At 42.8% G+C, this 18,006-nt stretch overlaps 1 protein-coding gene across 1 annotated transcript; it reads right to left on the bottom strand.

Annotated features, from left to right (window-relative positions):
• Window positions 1–1,053: 1,053 nt before the first annotated feature.
• On the bottom strand, window positions 1,054–15,719 carry LOC127353529 (uncharacterized; the record flags this gene model as incomplete). The annotated part of the gene is made up of 3 exons (XM_051382811.1): window positions 1,054–1,507; window positions 7,628–8,566; window positions 14,057–15,719. Coding segments are annotated over 3 exons (2,838 nt in total), but the record flags the coding sequence as incomplete, so codon positions are not given.
• Between the last annotated feature and the right edge of the window lie 2,287 nt (window positions 15,720–18,006).

Here is an 18,006-nt window from a genome sequence, read left to right as displayed (position 1 = left end):
AGCACTCTATTACAAAAACCAGAGGGTATGAGGATGACAAATGTGTACCCAAAGAATCTGTGATTGGATCGGGGATTAAGGGGCTGCCGTGTCTCTGAAGGAAAACAGGCAGGAGACGGACAGACAGAGAGCAGAAGAAAGAGAAAGAGATGGAAAGAAAGGAAGGGTGGAAGGGGGACAGTAAACGAATGTCAGACTGCCCAGGCAGGGAAACAGAGTGGCAGAGTGGGTGGGCTTTGACAGACACATCTCACACAGGCTGACAGCTCCGTCAATAGCCCCAGGATGGCCGCCCTGATTGACAGCTAGCAGGTGGCGCATGAATGGAGTTGTCAGGCCGACTGTCAGTCAAAGTCACATCGCTGTGGCTACAAGGCCCCGGCTGAACAGGCACACAGCTGCCCAAGGTGATCTCTGGGTGTACAGGCAGACTTTTGGCACAGGAAGCTGAGGCAGCTCAGATCATGCTAAAATCACCATACATGGCAGTAGCAGTATACAATGGCCTCGTTGATTGGGTCTATTTTACACCAGTGGGCAGATCTGGTACATACACACATTGGTGGTGGTTCCACTCAATTTTACAAAAAAAATTGAGGGGAAAAAAGGATTTGAATGTATTATCAATGAATCTCTGCAGTTTTTCCATTTCCTTGGTTCCCCTTAATTGAGCATTGTTCCAGCATGAGGGCATGAAGCATAGGAGTTAATGGGCAATAATTATATGTGAGAGAGGCTTTCTCCCTGGAGTGGAATCCAGAACAAATGGAAGCTCCGATGTGCAACATTCTACTTCATTACATCTGCCGCGATTAAAGCCCGAACATCTGGCACCATATCCTGACAGATAGACAAGACTTCTGGACTGGAAGGGAAATCGAGCGATATTTACAAAAATGTAACACAGGGTATTTACTGGATGAAAGAACAAGTGCTTTGGGCAGGCACAGTACATTCTCCCTATCAGACAAGTGTTGAACTGATAGATCCATGTAAACACAAGTAAATCATTTGGACACTTTTGACAAAATGAACGGCACTAAATACCCTTGCTACACTTTCACATCACAATGGACTTTATTATTATAGGCAGCTTCTTTGCTACAGATAAATACGTACTGTGGCTCTTCAAGTAAACACTGGAATGTACATCAAGGTTGGTTGTTAACTTTTTTCTTTTTTTTTTTAACAATCTCAATCATCCTAACCCCGTGGAGGTGAAGCTAAAACAATAATCATAACTGTCTATATCTGCTGTTGCCATGACAACATCAAGTCCCACAGAGTGATGTCATGCCGATCTGGTCTCTCCCTGGCGCACGATTATCTCCCGTGAGGCTCTGAGGCAATCTGGAGGGCCTCTGGGGCGTGTGTGAGCGTCGGAGGCGGCGGTCGGGGTAGAGGCTGTTGTCAAAGGGCTTGCGGTGGACACAGAGGACGTGGGTCTTCAGGTTACCCTTCTGGGAGGCGCTGTAGGAGCAGTACCTGCACTGGAATGGCTTCCGAGCTGGAAAAGAATAGAAAAAAAAGGCAGACAGAGAATCAGACCTAATGCTGATACAGGTTGCAGTAGTTTAACATCTGCAGGATCTGAAATGACAACCCAGTGAATACCAAATTTGTACTAAAACCAAATGTGTGTCCTTTTTAGTAAATCAAAGAGCAACAACTCCAGTTGGAAGTTATTTGAGATGATAACATTTGACTGTTTATACTGCACTCAAACCTTGCCCTAGCTGACCGCTGTGAGCCAATCAAATTAAAGCAGACCAACAGCTCCGGCTTGAGGCAAAAGTACACAGCGTTCACGAAAAAGCTTTGTGAAAATGAGGAGGGTGAGACTGAGTTCTGTTTATAATTCTGGATATTAAATATAATTTTTGGCAGGTCTATTTTTCCAGTATTCTAGACAAGCTGTTGGCAGGTGAGAAGTAAAATTTTTGACACTCACACATACATTGAAGTTTCAATGAGGTTCAAATAAGTTTCATATTACTTATAGTGTCCTAAAGTCAGTGTGGTTTTGTAGAAAAATGTAAAAAATAAAATACCAGTCTAAACTGTGACATTGATGTGGCCTCATAATACACAGACACTTCATGGTCTGACAGGTTTTTATAAAAAGGCCAGCAAGTTCTAATTCATTGTAACACATTTCCTGTTCACAAAACACACACACACACACACACACACACACACACACACACACACAGACAAATAAACACACACACACAAGTGTTGAGTTGAGGAATGACAGACGTCTGCAGCTGGGAGGCAAGGCATGCCAAAACTTCCTGTCTGTCCCCCTCTTTAGCGCCCGCTACATAACTCCGGTACAAATAATGTGAACCTACATGACACAGCACAGAGTGTACCTTTAAAATACAAACAACAAAGCATACCCTTAATAGCTTCCAGAAGTTTATCTGACCTGAATAAAAATCAGTATGACACCAAAGCCTGAAGGTGTTGCTAAGATCAAAACAAAAAATGCGCTAGTTGACTCATTTACCTGTCTACCTAGACAGCCATGTGTCCTTGTTCACTTCTGTGCTATTTTTGAGATGTTACCTCACATAATGACTGTCTCTTTTCCCCTCTGTCTAACACTTCAATGTGTTTTTCTGTGATTCATGGTTACAGTAAACCATTATGTGCTGATGTCATTTGACATCACTTCCCAAAAACTGAGGGCTGTCTCAGCCTTTTCACCCCGCCCTGGCCTCTTCCTCTCTATTTGCTCCTCATCAGAGCCGAGACAGCTGTAGGCAGCTGAACATTCGCTTTCACATCTACATAAAAAAGGTGTTTTTGGGGGGAAAAGTGGGAAAACTCACAGAAGGTGTGAGCAATAAAAGGTAATGCTCCATCTGTTGGTGTATAATAACCTGATGGCCGTAAAGGACACACATCGACATTCACACACTAGTCAGAGAGAGGATAAGGCCTGACACATCTGAATATCATCAGGATGGCACAGAGGGTATCGTGTGTGTGTGTGTGTGTGTGTGAGAGAGAGAGAGAGAGAGAGAGAGAGAGAGAGAGAGAGAGAAAGAGAAAGAGTGGTGTTATTGAGGAAGGGAGAGGGAGGGAGGGGGAGCTGTCTAGGAGGAACAATAGTAAAAGAAAAGCTTTGTCAATATCCAGGTACAGAGCCGTTTGTGGTGCGTATTAAACTCCACCTGTCTCACTTCAACTTCTCCAAGCCTCAATCAATGGAAGTGGAAAAACAGGAAATAGGGGTGGACAGCAACAAAATAATCTCTGATTCAGCGCATTTCTTAAACTCATTTATTGAAACTTTTAAAGCTTTAAAAGCTGCAGTCTGGCATGTGGGGATCTGTAAAAGTATCAAGCCATTTCCAAATTTTGCACGTCCACTGTGACTTGAGAGACCAAACAGATTTCCCTCAATCTTGTTAAAATCTTGTAAATGCATTCAGACGGATTGTGAACCATCCTGTAGCCTATTACACTTTCATAAAGTCTGTTAATAATAAGCCAAGAGGTCTCGCGTTTACATCAGTCGTGTGTTGCCCTGCTTGTCTTCCCCTCCCTGCCTCTATCGCCTTTCTTTCTCTCCCTCCTCATCTCCCTGGGTCTGCTGTTCTTTCTTCCCTCCCACCAGAGGAGAGGGGAGGTCCAAGAGAGGGCAACCTCCAAATAAGTTCCATTAATCACAAGCCAGAGTCTAATGTAACTAATATTTTACAATTAGAGGAGACAGCAGTGGGCTCAGAGCCATCCATCTCTTCACCACATGATCCTCCATTCATAGGCTGCTCGAGCCACAGCTTCAGACCAGCCACACACACACATATTCATGCACTCCTATACATGTACACATGCACGGATGCACAAATAGACTGGACAGGAAATGAGAAGGGTGGGATTGTGTGGTGTTGAGAGAAAGAGTGAAGAAAGAAAAACAGAATGAGTGATTACTGACTTTGACTCTATATAATGCTGACATTGGACCGTATTAAAGGACAATTCTGGTTTATTACAATTGGGTCTTATGTAATGATTGTCATTAATTCCATCTGTTATTATAACATTGTACTCACCACAGTGATTGCTGAGATCTGGGAACACGGCAACATCACTACAACAAAGTGAGACAGGGCAAGAATCACGGGCAGTCAGACAATCAGACAGGTTGTAAACAAGCTAACAGTTCAGCCAGATTATCTACTTTATTTGGAGGTTAAAGTGAAAGTGAGAGCACCTAAAATAAAAATAATCCCTCATTGCGCAGGAAAAGCATGTGTGCACACAACTATAGCAAGTATGCTAAGTCAAAGATGAACCGGGACGTCCATAAACTGTGATGAATGTTTGGGTGATAATTGTTGTAGCTCTGCTTGTACTTTCAGAACAGTTCATCTAACCTGGGAGTTTGTCCACTTGTGTTTCTTGCCTGCTCACTTTGTTAAATAGCAAAATCCCTGCACCCACCAAGAAAGAGTCCAGTACGTAAACCATTGTGCCGTTTTTTACTCCAGGTTTATGTGCAAAACAAAACCAGAGAGAGATATCATTTGAGAGTTTTAGAGGTGCTGGTATGCAGATTTTATTCAGACAGAGCCAGGCTAGCTGTTTCCCTGTTTCCTGTCTTTGTGCTAGCTATGCTTTCCTGGCTGTTACTTCATATTTTTCAGATTTATTCAGATATGAGAGTGGTATCTTTTAATCTAACTCTCAGCAAGAAAGCACAAAGCGTTTTTTTTTCTAAATGTCAAACTATTCCTTAAAGTAGGCTTCAAGTTTGTACTCCCGAGTATTAAAAACTATATCGCGAGTTGGTATTAAACTTCTGGTCAGATTTGTTATCATCTACTGATTAAAATAGCAATTTTGCAAATTCTAGACTTTATTCATGCAAATGTCTTGTATGGGTTTCTTGTGTGGGTTGTGTTTAGCCAAGAATGAACATTTAAGAAATTTGGCTTCTTTTGTTTGATGGAAAACAAGGTTTTGAACAAAGGGCTATTTATATTTTAGTATTAAGGTATCCAAAAAAATATTTTACATTTGGTACTGAAACTCTTAACATTGTATAGGCACAAGCATCAAAACATTTTAAACCAGACTCTTCTCTGCCTAAGTGCTTATTTGCATGAGCTGGTACACATGTATATGTTTGCACCTGCACACATGTTTTCCTGTGTGTGTTGGTGTGTGTGTGTGTGAGTGTGTGTGTGTGTCTACGATGAGAGTGTGTTGTGTGTCACAGGCTGAGATAATGACCATGATGACAGTGGCGGGGCCGACGGGGGCCAGAGGAGCTGAATGGTGACGGATGACACAGGGCTGAGCTCTGATGGCACACAGACAGTGAGTGATGACTGCACATCCTTCCCAGTGCTCCACCCTTCATTATCTCTATGGGGAGAAGCACGGCACAAAGGCAGGCCGCGCTGCCCTCTCGCTGCCCTCAAACGACATCTGCTCATGGAGACAGCCGTACTACCGCTCCTCTTTCACCTCGCTGTCGCTCCATCTATCTCCATCTATGGTGATCTTTCTCGCTCCTTTTCTCTCTTCTTTTTCTCTCGCTCTCTGTCACCCTCTCCGCGGAGGGTATACAGAGGTCAGACAATGAGATAATGACTCACCCCTTTCAACCTTTCAAATCAGGGCCATTTCTTTCTCTTCATTCTCTGTTGTTCTTTCATTCTTAATCCTTTCTTTATCAATCTTCTCATATTCACTTGTTCTCATGCGTCTGAGAGGCCTGATCTGATATCACAGAAGAGACAGCTGGTTTAGTTAACTGGTTAAGTGGTTTTAAGTTGGATAACAGTCTGATCCTCAAGGCATCCGTGGCACTGCATCACTGTGTTCTCAAAAATAGTTGTCCTAATTATGCCTGTGAAATATGAAAGCATACCTGGCAGAGAAATATTTAGAAGCTTTACAACTCAACTGTTAGAGTGGTAAATGTTGCCATCTAGTGGTTTAGTCTGAGCAGTGCAGATTTCAGAGTTTCTGCTTAAAACTCAAGGGAGGGCTCAGTGAGACTAATGAGCATGCAGACAGGTTCAACCAGAGGTCACCATCTGGCCAATTACCACTGCTGGCACATTGGAGCCGACCTGAACTGTCATCACAAACACATCACTCCATGTCCAAACTGCCCGGCAATATGTCACCATGCCACTCGACGTGCCATACAGTATGGAGAGGATGGGGGCAACAGGAGACAGCCCCATGACAAAGCCACCTGGTCAGCACTGCAGACAGGACAGGCTGCTGGGCCACCTGCTTAGTTCAGTTTTAGAGGACACTCAGTGGACTCTCAATGTCAGTTAGCTGTCTCAATGTCCAGGTTGACTGACAGGTGTTTATTGCGTCTTTGACATCCACTTCCTCAGGGAGAGAAAAAAAATATGGCAGATCAATCTGCAGAAAATAAAAGGCGAGGGATGCTTGAAATAACTCTTAGCAGCAGCAAACAATACATTGATCAGATTGCTAAAAGATAAACACAAGCAGTAGTTGCAGTACAGTGTGCTGTATTTGAAGTAAAAATGATGTAGTGACGTTAAATTGCTCTTAGATTTTTCAAAGGAATTTATAACATGAGGTTTGCTCGCAGACAACTCAAAACTGCCATCTTTTCCAAATCTCGATTTTTTAAATTCAAATGGCATTATACACAATAAAAGCAAGAAAGACACATGAACAGTGTGATGGCTATGACAGGAGTTGAAGTGGAGGGGTGCTTTTCGGCAAATTATAATAACCATCTGTACAATCAAATAGAAAACTACATCTTGCTGTTAGAATCATAAAGAAAGGGAACAGATGTTAATCCCTAATGGAGTTGACAGGCACTTTCCTGTCTTTCACATGAACATATTGAGTTTCTGAATAAGAGGGGGATCAGAGGGAAGGTGTATCATGTTGCACTCATAATACATGCATATCAAAGACCCCAGCTGTTGGATTCCCTCTCCTGAGAGACAGCATTATTAAATCTGCACTCAGCAAGCATATCACACCAGCACAAGAGCTTAAGCCTCTCCATCAGTGGGCTCCGTTGGCTTGGGCGATTTGTAACCTATCACACAAGGAGATTATATCATCTTTTAAAGTGTAGGGGTAATCAGTGCCACACACCTGTGTCTTCTTTAGCCCTTATTTGAGATCAGAGATAAGATCTGGCAAGAGAAAAAAACTAAAGTGCTATAAGTATAAGGGAAGTGTGTTGTTTGTAATTGGCACGATTTAGTCACACACTCACTCTTCACACTTCCTCTGTTAGGTGATGAGGGCTGCGATACTGACAAAAAACTTTTTTGGGATTTCTATAGCAGCATCCTTGTGGGTGACAATGTCACGCATTTGTACAAAAAATACCAGTGTGCTCGTCAGCCACTTATATATAGAATTAAGTTAACAAATTGTAACATTGTTAAATTGCCATCTGCAGTGGTCTATCACATTTAGATGGGGTGGTACAAAGCATCTAAAAGGAGATAACAAGATGGGGGAAAAAAAGACAGGGCCAGTCTTTGTCCACTAGGTGGCAATAGATACTTTCAAATGTGAAGGCAGCCCTGGCTATAACAGTGACAGCTGCATGTACCATATACTGTATGATATATAAGCTGATGCTCACCTGATGCAGCGTCTATCTCCGTGTCCCCCCCACCATTCAGACTGGCTTTGTGTGCGCTGGCAGGTGCACTGCTCAGGTTCCCCTGGGATCTGAGGAAGGAGAGCAGGCCGCCTTGGTTCTGCAGAGGATCGGCCTGCCCTGGGGTCAAGTTCTCCAGAGAGGAGATGGGAGATTCAGCCACGGCTCTGCCCCAAGGTCCAGGCTTGTCCTGCTTCTTTTCGCCGGGACCCTGGAAATCAGCGTTGGCCTGTACCAGCTCTTCTGGCTTGAGGATATTACTTTTCAGCATCTTCCACTTGGCAGAATCGTCATTTTCGCCCTCCCTCCCTTGCTTGGATTTCTCAAATTCAACTTCACCATCGTGCCCCGTGCAGCCTGCATTCTGTGTGTTCATTTCTTCTTTTGTTCCCTGCACCAAAAGGTCACACTGATATGCGGGCTTCACACTGAGTTCAGCTGCAGCATTAGAGTAACTTTGTAGCCGGCGGGTAATGGAGGAAGAGAGACCATTACTAAAAATGCCAGACATTTGTACCAGTAGAGCAGGAGACATGGCTGAATGAGACATGACAGACTCTGGCCTGACAGACAAATCTAACGGCTCATACTGGGACTTCCTGGTTTGAGCAGATAAAGAGCCGTCTACATCTGCGTCTTTGTCAGTGAGGTCGGACTGCTTGTTGATGAGCAGGGCGTTTTCGCTGTGGCTGTCCAGACCGAGGTAGTGACCTGCCGCTGGGCTCCAGTCTTCCCTGGATCTAGGTCTGAGCTTGGGATTGGGGTTGGGGCTGGAGCTGCTACTGGTGGGCTGCAGTGGAGAAGAAAGATCCCTGCTGTTTTGCCAGTGGGGGAAGTGGTAGCGATCCAGATGGAAACCGAGGGAGGCCGTCTGTGCAGCGGTGTAGTCACTGGAGAGTGGACACCTGTAGACTTTCTCACCTAACACAGACAATAACAGCAAAAACATAATACAATCCAAATCAAATTAGGAAACTATGTGTATATGAGGCATACTGAGCTGTTTTTTTCTGAGAAAAGTATGTACCAACAACTGTTGTCTAAACATGAAAAATGTTGCAATCCCACACCAGGCTGAGTTGAATGATTTAAGCGCTGCCCTGCAGTAAATCAAGCTTGTAATCAGCTTTCAGCTCCAGTGATCCATCATTTTACAGTATGGACGCCACCACCATGTGCAATAAATACACCCAAAGATGTTAACACCAAACAAGATTCTTCCAGAAATAATAAACAGTGAAATTTAAAGCAACTAGAACAAGGCAGATGTCGCAGACAAGAACCTCATTCCATCAAAACCAGTAAGTGGGTTTCCCAGTCAAAAATAACGAAGTCCAACATGTGAGCAGTTCTGATTAACCGCACCATGTACTGTAGTTGAGTTTATTTTTGCTTCATACTTGAAAAATGGCGTGTTGGAACCATAATTCAAAGAGTACAAAGTGTATTATTGTGGAGAATGACAAAGGGTAATTTTTCTCCTTTTAGCCAGTGAAAAATATCCATCTGGAAACGAGATTTGATCCCACTCACCATAACTTTTAATTAAAGGTAATTTAAATGCTTTCTTCCCTCTGTTTACCTACAGTTTAATCCTTATAGCCACCACAGAAACTCCCTCCAGGGTTAAACACACTCTCTGTGACCATTTTGAGTTAGTGATTGTCTGAGACCTCAGCCTTGCACTGTCTTTAAACAGCCCAGCTGTTTCGCTGCCATTCCAATTACAGTAAAAGTCATCCGACGCCATTAAGCCACAAATATTGGCAGTTTATTGCCCAACACTCTCCTGGCATTTGAAGGTCAGGTCATACATTATACTGTGTCTTTTAGGGATGCGTCTGGGATAGAGAGATAAACCCACCACCATTAATTTAATTCTATGCATATTGATGCCTTATTGTTCTTCTTTAATGGACTAATATCTGAGTTACAACAGTGATTCATCCCCGCCAGAAAATATCAATTTCATACACCTCAAGATCTGACCCTGAGGTAATTCTCTGAGGTAAATCTAAATCTAATGATCTGTAGTTGTTACTTTACTTTGTTTCCAACTTTAATAGAAAAACCACCTTTATGATCTGAATGGTAGTAAAAGGATGGCTGTTTTTCACTATTTCAAATGTACAAACCCATGAAATAGCACCTGCATATTAATCAAATAGAGCCGAACCTATTGAAATTTGAAAAATCACTGCGGAAATGGCAAATTTGTGTCCTTGATCTGAAGACAGTCACCACTGCTTATACTGTATATGTGTTTGTGTGTGTAAGTGTGTACAGTATGTTTGATTTAATGTCTGCGTACATTGAGTGTGTGTGGCAACGTGCATGGGCGTGCAAGAGCGGGAAAGAGACTTCAACAGGGCCACACCCTTGTCTCCAGTAACAGACAAAAAAATCCAAACAGCTTAATGGAACTCTTTCAGACACGCTATATATCTCAATTATTCTGTGGCTTAAATTACGATGACATTACCGGCCAGCTCCAAATGCAGAAAACACATATATCTGACCTCATCTTTCAGCGTGGACCTTCCTAAACCCATTTGCCAGCCTACATGAGAGCGGTAAAACAACACAAAGACTGAAGACTCTGTCTTTTTTCTCTTCCTTTGGATGGGTGCCATCTTTGTGATTGCCTGGTTCATGCTAACTTAATCAGTTTAAGATTTACTTACACTGCCGAGGCTCACATTATGTGAGGGGAGTAATTTTAGAGCTTAGATTTATCAACCAAAACTCCAATTACTGCATCATTACAAACCCCAGCCTCTCTCACCTAACACAGAGCATCTAATGAAGTGATGCGTATGAGTTATCCGCCCTTACTGGATGTGCAAGGCGGAGGAAAAAGGTAAATAAATAAATAAATGCCTCAAGTGAGCCGTGTCTATGGAAAAAGCATGCAGCTGGGCTTGGACAAGTGATTCATTTCATATGGAAATAGGCTTTAAGATTTACAACCATACATCACCGTCAATGCAATCACTGGCTCACATACTATGCTTACATAGGCATTTGGCAGTTATATTGTAGATATCAAACTCTATATACATTGGGCTTTGGCTCTTTCTATATATGCAATCAAGCACCTGAAATGCAAAGCAGAGATACATGGTGGCTGGTTTGGTTTAAGATGAAACAGAGTGAGAGAGAGAGTCACACACAAGACTGGTGAGAAAAACAGGGGCACCAGATGTTCTTTGATGTTTATAATAGCATATATTATTAATATTAATTAGACCACATAGTCAATGACGCATTTGGGACGTTTCCAAGTCAATTAAGCCAAATGGCATTCAGGAGACGGTGGAACAATATTTCAAGGCAGGTGTTCAGAACTCCCTGGGTAAATCTTTTTATCTGCATGCTAGGAAAACAAGCATTTTGAGCTTAATTTGAGCCTCATATCTGCAATAATAATTAAAAAGAGGATTAAAAGACAGAAGTGAGAGGGAGACAGAAAAGCCAACAGGTAATCAGTGTAGACAAACCAGTCAGACTGGCTCTGATCTCTGAATGAGAACTGAATTTGTTTAAGCCTGACACAGGACCGAGTTAGATAAGGACATGTTTAGTTAAAAGATGCTTTTACTGTCAGCAATCACAAAGAATAGAAGGATGTAACCGGAACAGCCAAATGAAAAGTGATACTCTGTGCAGCAGCCTGCTTTATCTGTGTTTCTGGGTAAACCTCTGCTCATATTACCATTACCAGTTTTACAGACGCTTATCATTTCAGGCTCTCTTAGCTGTAACGCTTACAGTAAAAGAAGTGTAAAAGCAAGGAATAAAGGAGAAAAACACATGTGGGGACAACATCATTACATGGTGTCTGCTCATTGACCTTGAGGTTAAGAGTATTGAATGGGACTAATTAATAACTGTCAGGGCATTTTATGTTTGTTAGGCATGTTTTTATTCTGAGCTGGGATCTAACTGGTCCAATGTAGGTCAGAGGCCTGAAGCATGCACCCTTCATTAGTTTATCATTTTAAGAAGAGTCGTTATTCTTAATCTCAGATTATAATTAAAGTCAAAGTGCATTTTCAAATCTGTCCTGATGAGATATTGAGGGAAGTAATTCGTAACACACGCCTTCTATTGAAATCAAAGCATGATTTCTAATTTAAGATGCTGCGTATTTGTAGTTAAAAATCTAAATCCAGCGCGGTATCTGGATGTATCAAGCAAAGAAGCTGCCTCTCACTCTGACAGCCATGACTGTACTATATTTGCTATCCATATTGAGAACATCAATAACTTCATGACCACCATAGGCTGACTATGAATAATGCAGCCAGTAATTCTGGACTAATCAATGTTCCTCAAGCTGAACATCTGGCAGTGGTAATTCTTCCTCAGCATCTCCGCTCTCCTGAATTAGAAAACACTCGCTCTCTCCCTCTCTCTTCCTCCACGTCCAACCATCGAGACAGACAGACTCGATCAGTTACAACCCCCCACCTCCGAAAAAACTTATCCCTGTTATTAAACCCTCATCAAGTGGTGCGTGTTCTCCATATGTGTAGGATTTACCTATCTGTCCCGCAGCAGACCTGTGTGTTGAGCCAGGGCCAGCAGCGTGTGATTGTGTTAATTAATCTGTCATTGTGAGCGCAGGGAGCAGCTGCAGAGGTCTCTGGGATATATTGTCAGAGCTAAACAATGCGGTGCTAAGCCCCCAGAGTGAGTCTACCATTACACAAGACTAAGAACAGAGAGGAGAGGAGGAGAGGGGGAGAGAGAGCCTGCCGGATCCATCATTGACTAAAGCAATGACGCCTGACCTTTACAATGAATTAGTTTCCATGCTTAATATTGACTGAAATTAGAGTCTGATACTGAATGTGCCATCCCAGAACTGTGTGCACTCAAATCCTCAGCTAGCCAGCTATCATAAATGTTTCTGGAAGTGACACCGTATGGTCTTGGTGATATGGGAGAAGAGGGAAAGTAAAAACAATAGAGCTTGAATATGTTTCTTAAAGAGCAACCAGACTGGGATTTGGCCATAAACTGCGAGCATTTACATGTAAATATGCAGATACCAGTATGTTTGCACAATATGGAAACAAAACATCTAATAAGATTAGACATGATCCATTTATCTCTGCTATACGGCCAACATTTAAGAGGATGATGGATCAAATCCCACAAGAGCGCATCAGACTTCAGATGTACATAACAGCAGAACGCCAACAGAGAATAACCATAGTCATAAGCTACGAAGAAACAGAACAAAAGTTTGGATTTATTTCTCTTTTACCAACGCTGTTATAGCAGTAATTTAGGCTCATGATAACATGTTAGCAGGATGCCATGACAAGAAAGGCATTTACCCAGAGAGCCGAATCATCCAAATCACCAGGTGGAACAGAAGACTATCAATAAAAATACCAGGTGGTAGATCAAATCATAAAAATCACTGGGTGGTATATATCAAATCATTAAAAACACCAGATGGCATGCATTAACATCTTGTGCCCCCGTAGGCAAGGGGTGGGGATGTGACGGATAAAAAATAGAGGGTACTAATTATCCCTACAATTCAACATGATGCCATTATCTTTAAAAGGAAGACAAAGTCCTTGTGCATGACAGTAATATCTGTTGTGGTGTTGCTGACCCTGCACTTCATGTCCACCTACACAAAGTGGGAAGACAGCGGACACAGCTGTCATAGCTATAATATATATTTATTGAAAAAATAAAACATACAGAGATGATGAGATGCGTACTTTGTTGTGATATTCTAAACTTATTTTGCAGTGCACTGTAATAATGTCTAGGTCTGTAATATTAGCTAGACCTCATATCAATTCTCAGACTAGAAACATGAAATCCTGCAAAAATGACAAAATAGTAAAGGGTTTCTCTAGTGATGGAGTATGTTACTTCCATAAAGTTGGGGGACTTGCAAGAGACAGATTTAAAAAATGAACAGTCAGGGGATCACTTTAGCCTGCGGGATAAGGTGTGTAAACTGCAACATTTCTGGTTCTTTGTTGCATGTCATCCCTCTCTCTCTCTCCCTCTGTATGTTCTCTGCTGTCGATTAAAGGCAAAATGCCCCAAAAATCTTGAATGTTAAAAAAAGAATGGTTAAAATGAAAGCAGCACAGACTGAGAGATATTATTAGTTCCTCGTTATTAGTCCCTTATTAGTTCCTAGTATGGGTCAAGCTCCATAAACACTGGATCCTACTTTTTCCATAATGCATCAGGATCATGGCATTCATTAAACCCTGATGACATCAGCAGGGCTATTTTTTCTAAATTTGGAAAGCTCCCTTCAGAGCCACAAAAGACATTTTCCAGCTAGCCTAAGTAGAACATCTTGTGTCAAGTAAACTGAATTTAATGTGCAAAATTGTTTAAATTATCTTTCCTTGACTGCATTACCTGTAGCTGGAGAAGAAGATTGTGGTCGAGGGTCAAGGGCACTGCCAGAGTGGGAGTTCCCCATCTCTGTGATGATCTCTGTTGGCTCGTGATGACTCACGCTGCCTGGGCTACCAGGTCTGCTGATGGCCTTGGTGTCTGGATCACCGAGACACATTTTTCCATTGTCCACAGGGAGACATCTCTCAGGCAGGTAGGAGGAGCACTGCTGCTGGTCTTTAGGACTGAACATTTGCTGTTCAATAGGCAGCCCTGGCGTCATGATCTGCCAGCCTGGGTAGTTGCTGCTGCTGTTGAGTGTATCTCTGTTAGAGATGACTTTCTGCAGATATTCCATGCTAGTGGAGCTCAGTGGAGGGTGGAGATGACTTAAACCCAGCAAAGAGGAGCTCTCTGCATCTGTCAAAGGGCCTGGACCTGAGGAAATCATCCTCCCTAACATCTCCCTGACCTTCATGTCTACGCCTGCTGTGGCAAGTATGTGGTTATAATCTTGATGGTCAGCTCTCTCAGCCGTGAGGAACCTGTTGTGAATGCGGGAGATATACTGCGAGTAGAGGTTGTTCTGATGGTCTTGTGCGAGGTTACTCATGTTAACAGAGGTATCATGCTCGGCAGGGAGATTACGCTTAGCAGCCAGCTTATTAAGGTGGACCTTCATGTGGTTCTTCAGAAACCAGGGTTCTTTAAATCGACGGCCACAGATTTGACAGCAGTGTTCAAAAGAGTCCTTGTGTTTCCTCATGTGACCCTTCAGGAACCAGGCCTGGCTGAAGGTCTGGCCGCACACCTCGCAGGGGAATTCACCAACGGGCCTCTTCTTGTCACCGGCCCCAATTGCTGGTTTCTGGCCTGAGCCTGAATCAGCCGTTATATGTGTCGTCTCAACGTGGCCAATGAGCTCCTCTTCTTGTGAGGCAGCAAACTCGCACAAGGTGCATTTATAGGGTTTATGTAAGATCCTGATGTGGCGCTCGAGCTCCTGCTGCTTCCTAAACTTTCCCTTACAGAATGAGCAGCGGAAACCGGTGGGTTGGGGCTGGATGGGATCATCAGGGATGGTAGTCACCTTAGGAGATGTGGATGTATGTGGCTGGCTCTCTGCAGCGCCATAGTTGGTTAAGAATGGAGGATGTGTCGGGACAGTCTGTGACAATTGGGGCTTTTGAAGTTGGTTTATATTAGATGTTTGCTGTTGGCTAACATGACCAGCTCGCGTCTGCCTGTCCCTCAGTATCGCCCTTTCCTCAAGCTCATGAAGCAACCTATTCTCCTCCCTAATTCGCCCACGGCCTTTACCCAGAATGCCTTGCTTATGAGTACGGAGGTGTATCTTCAGGTTGCCCTTCTGTGCAGCCCTGTGGTCGCAGTATGGGCACTTGAAGGGCTTCTCGCCGGTGTGTGTGCGCATGTGAAGCGAAAGGATGCTGTTGAAACGGAAACGCTTTCCACACAACGGGCAGGGATACTTCCTGTTCTTGCGGCTGTCATCCTGGGTGGAGTTTACCTGGGAGGCAATGCTTTGATTGGTGACTCTCAAGAACTGGGAGAGCTCTACTCTCCCATTCATACTGCTGAGAATCCTTGCATCCATTATTTGATTGGCCAGAAGCGCCATCTGGCTCCTAATTGGGTGGGTGAACGGGGTAATGAAGCTGTCCTTTCAGGGACTGGCTGATGTTACAGTATGGTGGTCAGGGGTGTCTATGTGGGACAGTCTGGAGGTTAGCAGTGAACTGTATGCTGACTGTTTGCACCTATTCAGTTGAAACAGGATGTGGATTCATGCTGTTCAGATGTCTGTTTGTTGTAGCTCAGACCTAAAAAAAAAAAAAAAAGAAACATTAAGTGCATTAAAATTCTGACAAAACAAAGAATTTAATCAAATACATTCATTTCTAGCCCGAGCCCAAGAACAGGTGAGTAAAATGTCAGTGGGTTTATGAGCTGTCAATGAAGTAAATCTGTACTTTTGCAACGGCTGTATAATGACAGTGATGCACCACAAATAGGTCAGGAAATAGAGCAAAGTAGGTTCTGACTCTCCTCATCCTGTGTTAAGTATGCCTGTGGTTTTAGATTATTGTTGGAGACTATGAAAATGCTGATTAAGTCTAACCACAAAGGCTTCCTCAACAAATATCTCATCTTTACTAAAGGGTAAGGTGAAAATCTTTGTCTTGATCTCATTTTATACTGACACACAATACTAAGACAGCACAAACATCAAAGACTGTCTGCTTCTACTTGGCCTTCTTTTGCATTTCGAAAATCTTGAACCGCTTTAAAAAAAAAAATTAAAGTAAAAGAGTTAAGCTTTTTCAGCAGGTCTACTGCATATTTGAATAAAACCTTTACTAGGATAATTATGTCACAGGAGTACTAAGGAAAATAAACAACTTGATGATGCAAACTAAAGTTAAAGAAAGAGTATACAAATGGAAAGCTAAAATATGTTTCACTTCTCCCCTGCCCAGTTTCCCTTTTCTGATTCAACTGTAGCAGCAAAACAAAGCCTCAAATTCACATCGTGCTACAATGGTAGAGGTCACATAAGCGAGCCCTGCACAGCTCTAGTGAAGCACCAAAGGGCACAGAACAAAGCCTGCACTGTCCACACTGAATTAACACAGGCTTACATCATCCTGGACTGCAACCTCAGTCAGTCATGAAAATGATGTACACAAAAACACACAGATAAAGAGCTGGCAGCAGTGGCTGGTGTGAGCCTGCTCTGAGCTGTAGATCAGAAATCAGTGTAACCATATGGTACTGATCTAATCATATCAGACAGTGGGAAAATTGTAAAGTATATTATAATGTAGTAGATACAAATTTTTTTTTAAACTGGTGTTCCTTAGCAGTCATGCCAAAACAGAGGGGGGAGCAGAGGATTATGATCATTTGAACTATTATTGCATTTGCCTCTATTAATGTCATCACTGTAGTGTAGCCTTGGACGTGTAATATTGTACAGTGTACTAAATCTGAAGTCTGTGCCCAATCAATAATGATTGATCAAACTTCAAACTTTGTATCTGCAGCATCTGATGAAATAACTTTGACTATTGTTTAACTGTGTTTGCATTTTTCTTTTCTTTTTTATCAAACCATGCATGTGTGGTTTCTCTTACCTATCTGTTACATCTAGCTAGCTGGCAAGCACTGATGAGGCAAATAATAAGAAGGTAACCCAAACTAAACACAACCTTATTCAATATCAAGACACTAGATTTAATTTAACTATAAAGGCCTTGAAAATAAAATGTCTGACAAGGAGTCTGAGCCACCTGCTGCTGCCTGTAGTCTATAGCAACCTCAGTCAGTCAGGAAAATGTTGTACACAAAACCACACAACTAAAGAGCTGGCATCCCTACAGCCATGGTTGGTGTGAGCAGTGTGTCTGCTCTGAGCTGAGATCAATGTAAGGATATGGGCCTGACCTAATCATATCTGACAGGGAGAAAGTGAGCGAATGATATTAGCATACACTAGATCCACTTCATATTTGCTAAAGTGGTATTCCTCTGATTAACTAAGCATAGCAAGAAGGCATAAAACCTTCATCACGTGTGTGTGTGTGTGTGTGTGTGTGTGTGTGTGTGTTTGTGTGTGTGCGTGTGCGTGCGTGTGCGTGCGTACTAGGTTATGTAGGAATTGGTGGAGATGGGAGCGGCATGCAGGGCCATCAGGTGTTTTCTCTGTCAGAGTGGATTAGGCTCTTTTGGGGCAGATTGAGACAGAGCTTGATTGTTATTAAGCATCGTGTCACAGTAGCGCCTCTTAGGTGTGGCCGCGCGTAGACGAACAAGGAGCAGGTGTGATTTAGCACGGGCAATAAAAGAAAAAAAAAAAAGTGACACATACACAATTAAACCAGCCATGGGAGCTGTGCACTCTGGATGATTTCAGATCTGACAGTATCAAACATCGTTACATTTATTTTTAC

Source organism: Dicentrarchus labrax, unplaced genomic scaffold, assembly GCF_905237075.1.
Source record: "Dicentrarchus labrax unplaced genomic scaffold, dlabrax2021, whole genome shotgun sequence".
Lineage (NCBI taxonomy): Eukaryota > Metazoa > Chordata > Actinopteri > Moronidae > Dicentrarchus > Dicentrarchus labrax.
This window is presented reverse-complemented; position numbering and strand designations above follow the sequence as displayed.